The sequence below is a fragment of the Aphelocoma coerulescens genome (genome assembly GCF_041296385.1).
Source record: "Aphelocoma coerulescens isolate FSJ_1873_10779 chromosome Z unlocalized genomic scaffold, UR_Acoe_1.0 ChrZ, whole genome shotgun sequence".
NCBI lineage: Eukaryota > Metazoa > Chordata > Aves > Passeriformes > Corvidae > Aphelocoma > Aphelocoma coerulescens.
The window spans coordinates 54,677,261-54,690,841 of NW_027184085.1; the positions used below are offsets into that span (position 1 = coordinate 54,677,261).

Consider the following 13,581-nt stretch of genomic DNA (forward strand, 5'->3'; position numbering starts at 1 on the left):
TACAGACGTGGAACTTAACAGAGCTAGAGGAGATTCATAAATTCCATTATTTCCTAAATGTTTCTAAGGACATGTAGATTCTGCTGTTTGTGGAGGCCTTTGAGCTCTGAAAAAGACTGGAATTGGTGCCTTCTACTGAGAACTGTAGAAAAAACCTATGGCTCTTCTAATGGAGCATCCAAGTCTGCTGAAATCTTAAACTCTCTTGCTTTCCATCAGGTCATAAGTACTACTTTGTGTAGCTTAAACTTAACTAATTGTGCTGGACAGTTGCCAGCCTGGCATCTTCCTTAGGAACATAGATGCAGCTTTCTGCCAGGGTTCAAGTGCTCTGAAAACAGATGTGAGAGCTAACCTTGAACCTGGAACATCTTATGTCAAGAGAATAGCTCATCTTGTGGATGTGTTAAAATACCTCTTGACATTTACCACATTAAGGAAGCTATGGCAATCCTGCAGTTACTCCTTGCACTTTCTTTCCTGGTCAAAGGATATGGGGGTGTACATGTCAGCTTCATGGCAGTTAATAAGTCAAAAGCATGTCATATACCTTTAAATTTTGCCTAATTAATGCCTGCTGCAAATAATAGCCCATGTCATCTTCCAGATGCCTGGCCTTCGAAGGCATGTGGCCTTTCATGGACAGAGCAGCACAGTAACATGGCTTATTACTAGTATTGAAAGTCTTGCCTTAATTGTCATAAAACATCTATGAGATGCCACTCACATTCATCATTTTCAGAGTCTAACCTGAACCACATTTAGGTTTAGAGTGGTGTTGCACAGTTCCCTTTCCAGACTAGGGAAAGAGGCCAGCCTGTTATGGACTGTGAGAAGAAGACTTACAGCCAGACTGTATGAACAGATAGAATGATGTGGTACTTCACACCTTCTTGTGACACTTGCCTTTGCCGTGGAGCACAGGAATGCTGAAACTAAGCTGTATTGTAGCTGAGTCCCTAAAGACTTTAGCAGCAGAGGTAGGAGATAGCTTATAGCTCTTGCTGAAAATGGTGTTTTCCAGAATATTTCTGTGCCCACATTCTTGTTCTGTTTAGCTTAACTGTGATGACTTATGGGAAAACAAACCACAAAGTAAAATAATCCGTCCTATGCAACTTGGCTGTTAATCTCAGAAACGAGGTGAGAATCCAGTGACCTACATGAGAAGGCTTGGAAAAGGCTTGTGGCAACCATGTGGTGCCTCTATGAAGCTTGTTTCAGTGTTTCTCTGTCCAGCTGAAATGCAAAGAAGCACTGTTCCAAGTATGATACCTGTATACGCAAGAATGCTCCCAGGCCTTGAGTGGTACCAGGCTGCAGGCCATCGTGATTAGTTGTTGCATCTTAAATTCTTATTTTTTTAAGGGATGCTGAGGAGCATGTCTCTAGGCAACTCTGACCAACAGAGCAGAAATATTTGTTCAAATGAACACCAGAGCAAAGTTACCAGACTTATGGCTTGGCAGCATGTTGTACTTGGATGCCTCTTTAAAATATTCTGAGAGCAAATTGATCTAGTCTTATCTAGTGGATTTTTGGTTAGACGGGCAAAACACCAGTTCTACTGCTGAAACTTTAGAGATGAAGCATGGCCCTGTTAGACTGGGGGCTTTCTGCCCAACCCTGCAGAGCCCACAGATATGGTTCATAATACCCCATGGCTAAGAAGTGAAAATTTGGGCTTGCATCTTCAGAAACCCAGCATTGTTCCTTGTCTAGTGACACATTTTAAAGTAAGAGCAAGAGGAATTCCTTATGATTTGTACTTATTCTGTATTGCTCGTAAAACATCCTCTTACAGTCTGATTTTAGATTATTATTATAATGGAAACTGCTGACCTCTTTGGAAAGTATCATCTTCTTCCTTGTAAGTACATCCACATAAATTGTACCATCCTTCCCGTTACTGGAGAAGGATGTCAGGAGCTGGCACATAGAACCACTTACCCTTTCCCAGGAGGGTAGGTCTCGCCTAGGAGTTGATTATCACAATTCTTCAGTTCTTGTCAAACAACAACTTAGCACTGTCTTATTTGTGCATCAGTGTAAGAACATGGTTATTCTTCCTGGAAATGAATAGGGTTTTTGGCATTTAACTATGGGGATATATTTTTTTTTAACACAGTTGAGCATGACTGCCTTGTTCTTTCCATCCCTTCTGTGTCCACAGCATTCTCCCTTCTCTGCACTCTGTCTCCCCATATTGGTGCCTTAAATTAACTGCTCAAAAGCAAGTGCAAGGTACTGTCAAGTACCTCAGACATGTCAAGAAACAGAAATGACCTCTAATAAACAAAGTCTGATGCTACTGCCTGATAGAGAATGAAACCGACCATACATAAAGGGGAAGTAAATACATTTTCTTCCCTTGTTCTCAATCTAACTGGTATTAGATAATAGTCTTGTGTAGACTGAAATTTCACTTAACAGATGCTTAGTGGGGTCTTCTAATAGAATGCTGTGCACAGATGAGCTAATCTAGGTGTACTGGAGGATGCAGAAGTGCTTTTTCTTTCTACATGGAGCTGACCTGTCCAAAAAATACCTGCGTTCAAAACTTGCTGGGATGGGACCCGGAGTGCTGTGAACAGGTTTGTGAAAGCCAAGTTCATGTAAGCTTTTATAGTGCCTTCAGGAATGTTTTATGTCTAAACCACTTCAGTCTTCCAGACACTGGCTGCCATTCTTCTCTGACTTACTGTCATGTACTGAAGGTATGGAGATTAGAGTGTTCCAAAAACCAGCTGCAATTGTGTGGAATTGTTGTCCGCTTAACATGACTCTGGCTGTCATTGTGTCTCTGGGAAATGAATGGCAAAAAGCAATGGAACACCTTTTAGAAGGAGGAAATATACAGCACTCTGAATTTCGGAAATGAAGCAATGAGGTTTTAGGAGCAGTACAGGCCCAGCTTTATGGTCCCTAAGTTAGGCAGGGCTATTTAGGGTTAAATGTACCTCTTGCCTATAAACACCAACATTTCTAAATGTCTCTTACTATCATATAATACTTGTTGAATGGGAGCAATGGGCACAGAACATCACATGGGTTCAGGCTAACCCTTTCCAGAGGTGAGTTCATGCGTGCTTGGAAGACCTGGCTGAACCACTTCTTCTGGTTCCTTGTAGACTGCTGCTTAGAGAGCAAAGCCATCTGGCTAAGCTGTACACTTGCTCAGGCAGGATAGGTGAAAACTGACACTTAGTTTGTGGAAACTGTAATATTGACTAGCTGCCTGTAACTCAGCAGAAGACTCCATGGTCCTCACTTCACAATAAAGCAATACCTACAGAATTTTAGACCCTTTTTTAGTATTCAAGGGTTGAGTCCTGGATGCTTTCTCTGGCATACTGCTCCATGAGAGGAGGCTGCCATCCAGAAGACTGAATACCAAGCTCCTGAAGTTTGTACTTTATGTGGATCCAAACTGCTCTGTAAATGGAGTAGTGGAAAATCTCCTGGGAGAAGATGACAACAGCTGGAAACTTCCCAACTCATTTTGGATTTCACATGCAGATTTCTAGTCTAAAAAATTCAGTTGAATTTTATATTTGGATGAAGTGAACTTCTTGATAGATTTAAGATCTGTTTCTGGGCAGGCTGGCCGGTCAAGGTGTTTGGACAGCATGAGACAACAAGCTAATGTGAAGCAGCCTTACCAGATAGCAGCCTGCATAGTTGGCAGGGTGCATTTCCAACACAGGCAGTTAGTTCCTACTTGCCTGGCGCTGTAGGATACCAAACATGTGCTGCTAAAATCGTCTGACTTATGTATCCATAAATTCTGTTGTCTTGGGGAATTCTAGAAAATTCGTAGGAAGGAATGAAGGGCCTGCCTTTGTGTGGTTTTACAACTGTACTCAAGAGCCTAGTATGTAGCTCATGAACATGGAAGTCTGAATGTCACACTGTATCTACTTCAGGTTGTGATCCAGGCCTTGCTACACCTTCACCTGACCTACTTCAACAGTTAACAAAACTATGGCAGTGAGGGACAAAGACTAAGGATCTTTGCTTTTTACTTTAGAAAAAGCTTCAAAAGTTGGGAAAATCTTTATGGATGCTCTCTAAGAAGTGAAGAATGTCTTGACAAAACATGTCCTCCATGCCACCTTGCCCAAAGCCAGAAGCAGCCTCCCCTCCTCTCTGCTGTGGGACTGCTCAGCTTTATCGCAGACTGACCACTGTGAGTGGCAGGTATTGTGACAAAAAGCTTTGTAAGCAATAGGTACCTGCTGTGACTTGGACTGTGCTAGTCTCTAATAATGCAGAGAGGTACTTAAAACATGGATGGGCAGCTACTTGGTGCACTAAAGGTGAAGCTGATGCATGAGCCACTGGCACTGAAGTCAGACACAGCTTGCCAGCTTGTTTATATAAAACAGATAATACTGGCCAGTATTTCAGATGCTTGGGGGTATGATAGTTAGAAAAAGGTGGAAGGTAGAAACACAGGTGGCTGCCCATCTCCTTTCCCACTAGACTGCAGAATATACTCTGCTTTCTGTGATAAAAACAGGCCTACACAAATGATTCAGTCTCATTTCCACAACAGCAAAAAAAAAAAAATTCCTTCAGGTCCCATGGAAGAAAGGTGGGGCAATTAACATGACAGGGAGGTAGTACTCTGCTGGTAGGATTACAACCTGGAATATCTTTCTGGGAATTCTCCTGTCATACTTCAAAGCCTGCCTCTTTCTAGCAATAGTGTAAGACTTCAGCAAAACTGATCCTGTCTACTGTTAAATGAGGGTTCAGCAGCCATAAGCATCGTTTCTAGTTTACTTAGCTAGGAGGTTCCACCCGTTCAAGAGGAGAAATAGTTAGCTTCTAACTTGGCTTTCATCTACTGAAAACTAGCCAAGTAGCAGGATATGATGCCAGCTGTGGCTGCCAGGGGAGGGAGGATCCTGCAGATGAGGCAGTATAGTGCAGTAACACATCATCTGTCCTTTCCCCACCACTGCAGCTAGCTGCTGTCCTGGTCTGAGCCACTGCTGGTACAGAAACTTTATTTGAGACACTTGAGTCTGGAGTGTTTCATCCAAGATAGAACTATCACAGCCTTTAACACCCAGGACATTCCACAGGACCCATGACTGCAGGAACACATTCAAGTCCAATGAAGTGGATTCAAGCCTTCACAGACTTCTGCCCTGCTTATAATGTACAAAGCATTCTCATATGATATTGTTACCTCCCAGCAGAACTGGTGAGGAAAGTGCTAACTTCATGCAACTGGCTGCAAGCTCCGTTCTTTCTCTAGATTCTCGTATTTTAAGCAGATTCCGTCATATTCTTTAAGCTCTCTTTTGGAAGAAATTTCTTATAAGCTTTTGAGATCTCCTCTGGAACCAGGCTTAAGCTGTTTCTGCAAGTTAATTGTCATATTGGAAGCTTAGAATTTGACTGGCTGCAGTTCTGGCACAACTTGTACGTTAATGCTTATTGCACATGGGCAATGATGAGCTGTCTTTTCCTTTTGGAAACAGGAACAGATTTGTCTCCAGCTACTGTGGTATCCCAAGGTTTGCTTTGCTTTTTACTCTGCTCAGCCAAATTCTCTTGTCTAGCTGAACCGCAGATTTTCTGAAGCCATCTCCTGTTGTTAACCATATCCTGTCTACTGCTTATTCTGTTTGTGCAATTTCAACAGAACTTCTTATCTACTCAGCTATTGTGACATTGCTTCCTCCTGTTATACATGTTCCTCCTATGCTGAGTCCAAGCCAGATGCTTGTGTAGTTTGAGGTGTCTACCTCATGTCTGAGCTGGCAAGCTATGTCATGCTCATCCTGCTCTTTTGCCCTCTTGGGAGCATTTAGGTGCCTGCCTTCTGGTCTTGCTCATGTGCCAGTCAAATCTGAAACCTTTCATCTGTTTGTTGGCAGGCTCTTCTGTACATTAGCTGAGAGAATGTATCTAACCTGTCTGTTAATAAAGAATAGTTCGGATCCTCCCTTTCCGAAAATGTCTAGGCTAAACAATTATTTTCTCTACTTCATAAGGCAGCCCTTTCGGTGAAGAGCAATGCTGCCACAGTTCTGCAGTACTGCAACAGACAGATGGCTCTCTATGAAATCCCAATACTGTCATGATGGGTTTGTGACAACGAAGGGTAGGTAGCTGTCTTTTTAGCCATTATCAAAGGCAGACCTTTGTAAATAACTTTACCTCAAAGCTCTTGCCTGTGATTTTGAACCTTTGGCTAAAGGAGCACTGATGAACAGACACAGTCTCACCCATACATGATTGCTTTACTAAGATGATGTATTTTGCACAGCCACTTACAGATTGTGTGAAATTTGGTCTAAGAAATAACTGTATAAGTAAAAGATTTTCAATTAATGTGGTGTTTAGCTGTAGTGATGTTTCTCTGCTTAGCAACAAGGGAAATCACTCTGTGGATAAATCTATCCCTGTGCTACTATTAAAAAGATGAAAACAAAAAAACCTCCTCACTTCTCTAAAAAAAGAGCCATGGATCCTTAGGACTTTCTAATACTGTTGCTGATCTTCTTATGTATTGTACAACTTGTCACACACTGTGAGCTCCCTTTGCTACAAAACCAGAGCAAAAAACATGTTAAGTTGCTGTGATATTTATGCAAGTGCAATAACCACTGTTACAGAGTAGTTGGTTTGTACTGAAGTGTGAGATTTGAAGGTGTGTGGATGTACCAAGTTAGCTATAAAGTTGTTTTGTGGGTTTTTTTTCCCGTGCTGCCAAATCAGTTTCAAGGAATTGCAGACTTCCTAGACATTTGTGGTTTTCTTCCTAAAACAGCCACTTGCTGGATCTTTTAGCCTTTGTCTTCTCTAGGCACTGGATGATACTCTTAGACTTGGGAGAATGGGAATGAGGACCTCTCCAATGAAAAAGCAGTGTTTTCCTTTGCTTTAGAACTCCCACCAGGGAGGTGTGCCTGGACATGGCGTGGGAGAGTATGATCCATGACTGTTCTGTAGTGCAGTGATGACAATTCAGGCTCTGACTGCTGTCAGCATATGTGGAAGTTAACAGACTGGATGGGAGGCCTCTGATGAGGCGCTCCTTCATCCACCATAGGAGTCTCCAGCGGTGAAAGCTGACTGCACAACTGAACTGTTGCCGCTTTGTCTGAAACCTGTCTTTTAAGTAGGTCTCTTGATTTACCTAGCTGATTTGTTTTCGGTCTACGCTGGCTCAGTCTCACCAGGAACTGTGGGTTTAGCAGTGCTCTACTTCCTTATGAATAGAAAGCAGGTTGTGCCAGACTTAGGGGTGGTATAGTGGTGATGTGCTTTCTCCTCACCTTAATGCTTGAAGACTTCAGGGTGTCGCCCAGGTCCTGGAAGAGGGCAATCCACGGAGCTGCTGAAACAAACAAGCCTTGTAATATATCAGAGAAGCTTGTCTGTGGTATCTTTGAAAATACTGTGCTTTACCTTATTTTTTTTTTCCCCCTCTCCAATACAGGATCTCAGTCTGCCCAATGGCACACCCGTGGACACTTCTAGCCCAGCCTCCTCCTCATCTCTCCTAAACAGACTGCAGCTGGATGATGACTTGGATGTGGAAACTAGAGACCTCTTTGTTACTGTTGATGATCCCAAAAAACATGTGTGCACAATGGAGACATATATCACATACAGGGTTACGACAAAGGTACAAAGCAATATTCTCTTTCCTAGTACGTCCTTCTTTGTGGAATAACTTCAGGGCATGTTCTGGATATTCATGTCTTGCACTATGTTTTCCTATCTTAAGAACTTAGTATCTTTTGGTACCTTGTGAATGTGTTGAAGATGAGACTTCTCTTAGCAGAACTGTTACTTCAGTGTCTGAAACTGTGGAAAAAGCTTTTAACGTGTCAGCTTAGATTTTTTTGTGTGTGTGTCTCTGATTCCTAAATAAAACTGTCTGTAAACTTGTAAGGCCAGTTTCTTTCATTGACTTCAAAATTTTTTCATTTAAGTAATCTGACACTCATTTGGTTTGAGTTCCCTTGAGGGGAATGTGCCTTGATGCTGGTTCACCGTTAATCATCTCACTTTTTGTGTCTGTCTTTTTCTGAAATGCTTTAAGCTTGTTGCTGTAAGTGTTTACTACATTTCCTCTGTTATTCACTTTACTAAAAGCTTTGATCCTCAGCTGTAAACCAGCTTTCATGCAGTTGCTGGTTTGTGTAGCTGTGCAGCTGATAATAAAATGAAGTAGCCTAAGAATGCTACTCCCTATCAAAAGAGGCTGGAGATTTTTTCAGCACCTGTTGTAGTTCAATCATGAGTGTAATCTAGTTATATTAATATGAAAAGTGATCTGAAAAGTCCACCACATTCACAACTAAAATGTTGATTTCTCTTAACTGAATCATTCTCATGATAATAAGCTCCTAGATGATGTTGACATCTCCTTTGGGCACTTGTAGTTACCTAAGGCAAAAAGTGTTTACTAACTTTACTAGTAACATACTTGATACACTTGTCCAGAAAGATTAACATTCCTCTGGCCCACTTAAAAGGCAGTATGTACTGGAGCGAGTATTTTCACTGGCGATAAGGAACCTTTACAGGCCACAGATAATTTTTTTCCAAATGTCCACTTGAAAGTTTCACTTTCAGACTGCACAGGAGAAAATGGGGTTTCTCTGAAATAGTAGCTATCTCTTGCTGCACTTTTAACACAGTTCTGTCATTCATTTTTACTCTAAGAGTCTTAATCTTGCAGGAAACACTGTATCTTAACTACTAAAAATACTAAGAGGTATTGCAGGAAAGATTTTTTGCTTGGAGGAGCTTAGCCTTCAGCTATTACTTGACTGGAAGGAATAGGAACCACAAAATGAGATGCAGCTTTCCACAGGCAAATGCCTAAAATTGGCTAACGTTGTTTCTCTCTTAAATTAAGACTCAATTATTTTGTCAATATAAAATATCTTTATGCAGTGGCACCCTAATAATGTTCTTGTGCTTGGAAATCCTTATTTCAAGGGTTCCTTTCCTTATTAAAGCAGAACTCTGAAACATGGCCAAGGTATTTACCATATTTAGATCAGGTGTATTACCCAACAGTGTCTCTTTTTTAATTTAAAAAAAATAATTATATACTTCTGATTTTGATGTCTACCTACCTTATTACCTGTCTATTAATATTTGTTTTATTTTGCATCTCATTGTAGCACATAAATCTGCTATATCATACCATTGCAATGCTATTATGAAACTGTAAGTTATTCTTCTGAATCACCATGAAGTCCTCATCTCTTTGGTTTTATTATTCTTGGAAACTTTTGGTTAATCTCTAGGGTCAGAACCTCTAGTACTATCTACCATTTTTAAGACAAACAGTATTAGCGGTCTAACTCATTCTTGCCCTACAAACAAGACCTCTTCAATGCCAGGCTAATTGCCAATTAGCCATTGTAGCTGAAAGCGGTAATTAAACATGGCAGAAAAGCTGCACAGGAATAATCCTTAAAGTGAGATGAGGAGCCTTCTCAACACCTCCCTTGCAGCCTTGCAGGAAAGAAGTCTGAGACTTCTGCAGGGTCTCTCTGGTGCCTCTGAATGACGGGGCAGGAATAGCTGGGGTTTTTTTCTTCTCTACTGGAGAATGCTTCTGGAACCTCAAAGGTTTGGATAAACATAGGTCATAGAATGAGTTATTCTGAAGACTGAAAAGCAGCATTACTAGGTGCAAGAGGGGAGTTGCTAATGCTGTAATGTGTGGTTGTGGCTGTGGCAGAATGCCATTGTAGGCAAGAGCATACACCAACAGTCACAAACAGTCTTGTTTGTGTTGTGTGGGGTTTTTTCTTTTTTCTTTATACAGGTCTTTCATTGTAACAGCAAACAAAAAAAGAGAAGTCTTGCAGTATGCCCCAGGCTTTTCATCTTCTTACACCTTGTCAGCAGGTGGTGGTGACTGAGGAAGGGTCAAAACAGTGGCTTGCAAAGGAAAACTTAGGAGTTTACTTGATCCTGCTTGTGTACCTGTTTTCACAGCTTCCTAATAAGAGCCAGGTAGCATTCCCTAGCCTGTCTTTTTGGATGAACACATTTAAAGAATGTAGTGGTAATCCTCCTGCTAACAAGACAGTGATTCAGGACTGACTCTCTTGATTCTTTCATATCCTGTTTTCATCGTGCTAATGCAGTTACTAATGCAAGAGAGTAAGAAGTTTCCTTACACAGGGAGTCTAGTGAAACTGTAAAGGTGGGTGAAACTTGTGCTGGAACTTAATTAGTCTTGACTGTGATGATTGAAGTGTCTTTGTGTTCTTCACACAGATATGCATCCTAGGGGGATTTTACCAGCACATCTTTTGTAGGAAGGGGGAAGTAAAACTTGGCCTTATGTTGTGTAGTCATCTCTCCTGAGCGAAACATAATTAAGTGTGCTTCTAACTTCAGTTTCATTGTACTTTCTAGGATAGCAAGGCCTTTTTCTGTGCCTTTTCCCATGGAGGTCTGAACAGCTGAGTGCCATTCTTCAGAGTCATGCAGTTGCTGTGCATGCTTGAAGGGAGAGTCTTTCAAACCAGTCAGTACTGAAGTGGAGGTCTTGTTTTCACTTTCCTGTCCTTCTCCTCATGCTTCCAGTCCATGCATTGGGTAGATTACTCAAACACATGAAACAGCTTGATTCCCTAGAGAGGAGCAGGTGAAAGTGATATGAAGTCTTTTTCAAACAGCCTGAACTATTTGAGGCAAAGGAAATGCTGGAGTGCTGAGAACACCAGCCTTGTTCCCTTCCCCCTCCCCTCTCTTTTCCTAGTTGAAGATTTTGCCTCAAACTTAAATAGTAACATGGAGGGGAATCTGCAATCAAGTCTAGTGACTTAGAGAGTAGAACTAGGGTTCAAAAACGCTTTCATATAGTCATCACAGGCTAGCTTTAGGTTTGGCTGCTAACTCTTTCCAAGAAAGACAATAATTTTACACAAGACCAAGACTTGGTGATTGCCTTAATACTGCCTCTAGTCAAAACTATTTCAGCAACTGAGGTAGAAGTGTGTGTAACTCCACCTGATTTCCAGCAAGTAAAACTGAGCCCAGAGTGCTGCAGTGCTGATTTAGTGGAACTGTGCTGGAATCTTCAATAAGTTCCTGGAAACATCTTGCCTGTTATTTTTTGGGAGCTTGAGATTGGCCATGTAAGTTTCTCAGCTTCCTTTGGAAGAGACACGTCCTGCAAGATGAGATTTATGAATCTTACTGAGAAAGCAGGAGGAATTTAACTGTGTCAAAAACATAGATGCTTCACTTGTCTGTTATGGAAATTTCCCTGCCCAACCATCCAGGAGCCACTCTGGCAGTCACTCTTGCACCGTCTGAGCTGGGACTGAGGTCCCCAGCAACTCACACAGTCACACCAGGTTTCCTTACTGGGTTGACCCCAGGTTTCCCATAGCAGACTCTCAGCCATCTCAACCCTTAAATAATTTAAGCATAGTGCAATAACAAACCAGCAGCTTGAGCTGGTGCCTCTGAGGAGGGACCCAGAACAAAGGAACTCCTGGGCTTTTATCCCCTCACCAGTCCGAGTGTGGAAAGGTCTGGGATCATCGGCTCCTGCCGTGTCTCAGTGTCCGGTCCCCTGGCTGGGCCACAGGTCCCCGGGCCCTTGTTGTGCCGAGGGTCAGCTCTTCACGGCCTCTTTGCCAGAGCTCAGCCTGCAGCTCCCACTGCAGCTGCACCCCGAGCTACCTCAGGGAATGTGTTCCTGAGTACTGTGCTTGGACAGTGGCAAGATCCTCCTTCCTCTTATGTGCAGTTTGGAAAAAATAACTTGTGCTAAACTAATGAACAGTTTGATCTGAGATCCAAATTCTAAAACCTTGAAGGTTTTAGAACCTAAAACCTTGAAGGGCCTTTATGTTCTGACCAAATAGTCTTTGAAAAACTTATTTGTTGTCTAGATTTGATAGCCTGTACAGTAAACACTGAAATGTTGCTGCTGTATTTTCATCTCAGAGGAAAGAAATGTGATAGATGGAAAACTTTGCAATTCTGCTTGCAAAGTAAAGGCAACAGGAGCAGTTTGCTAGAGGTGAACGATAGCTAATGTATCATTTCTATACTGAGACTTAACCCTGCTTTTCTACTCTTAGACAGTCCTATACAGTTTTCCTTAACTGTTAGCAGAATAGTGGTTAGTAAGCTTCTCAGTGCTAACAGATGGGAAACTTTACCTTCATCCTCATGGTACAAGATAAGACACTGTAGTGTGTAGCCATTCAGATTACTCTCATTCACTCACTGTCTGATCTCTTAAGATGCCTTTGGGCAGTGACAGTTCACAAAAGCTCTGCTTTCTCCTAAGTAATTACAACCTCCCCCCCTTCCCCTCTTTTTCTTTTTAAATTTCTAGAATAATGCCATTCAGTCTGTTACTCGAAACAAGTGAAAATTATTCAAATGAAGTCTCAGAAGTCACATTTATAGTGTGGTACTCTTACATGTTAAATAAGCTGGCGTTACTCTGAGGTGTGTGTAGCTGAGTAAAGCACAGGTCTGCAGTGGATATCTAGGTCTTGGTAATCCCTCATCTATAAACATGACTGCTCCAGTTCGTGAGGATTCGTTATGTTAGTCCATGGACTAACCTCTATATTGCTTACCATGGCTAGCATGTCAAAGGAGGGAGGAGCTGATCGTGCCTTCTTCTTTTCTGTCTGTCTGTGCCTTCCTTTACTAGAAGCCAAGCCATTTCTTGGGTAATAGCATATCAGCTTGCTGCTTATAGTATCCTAGACCTACTGTGCTGTTGATACTGTGTTAAGGCTCCTGACTTCACCCTAGAAAAAGATTTCATATGTAAAACTTGTACAGGACCCCCAGTGCTGACTGATGGGAGGGAAATGCAGCAACTGAAGAGTTAGAGTCATCCAGAGAGCAAGTGAAGAGGTGGAATGCGTTTAAAGGCTGCTGCTGGCTGGAAGTAGCAAAGCAACCAGGTGCTGGACTCGATGCCAGTTCAAAGCTGGGGTTGCTGGTGTATTCCCCAGAATGTGCTGGGTTTGGTGCCTGGCTGCAGACACGTAGTGTGCTGGCACTGCAAGCCATTTGTTGCAAGATGGACATAATGCTGCAAGTAACTTAATTATAGCTCCCTGTGCTTCTCAGTGGGACGTAAGTACAAGGGCCATCTACCTTCTAATCAGGGCTAATGCCAGGCTCTTCAGCAGACACTCCTAGTTGGTACACAGTTTTCACAAATGCTTTTCGGCAGTTGGACTATGTGCTCTGCAAACAGCCCCATACTGTCAGCCTTCCAGGCTATGGACTGTTCAAGGACTGGATAAAACACTTGCCAGCAGTTTCTCTGCATACTTACTTTTTTTTCCCTCAAACTTGTAGTGACTTTGCCCTAAAGAAGGAAAATTTAAAAGATTTCATTTAATGCACTAATATATCTAATCAGGCATACACATAAACAGACTTGTTTCTTTGTCTTGAAAATCAACAAAAACAGTCCATCAAACCTCACATTGGCCTACATTCTAATCTTTTAATCTTAGAGTGTGAAAAGCCCATCAGTTGCAGAATACAGGGACGGCAGTGAAACACTTTTTCACTCATGGATAATGCATG

The 13,581-nt window shown here is 42.0% G+C and overlaps 1 protein-coding gene across 1 annotated transcript in view; it reads left to right on the forward strand.

Moving 5' to 3' along the window:
* The window catches only part of SNX30 (sorting nexin family member 30), a 52,364-nt gene that overhangs the window by 12,170 nt on the left and 26,613 nt on the right, over positions 1 to 13,581 (forward strand). The window contains exon 2 of the mRNA XM_069001001.1: positions 7,463 to 7,651. Coding sequence (XP_068857102.1) covers positions 7,463 to 7,651 — 189 coding nt within the window. The remainder of the gene's footprint in view (positions 1 to 7,462; positions 7,652 to 13,581) is intronic.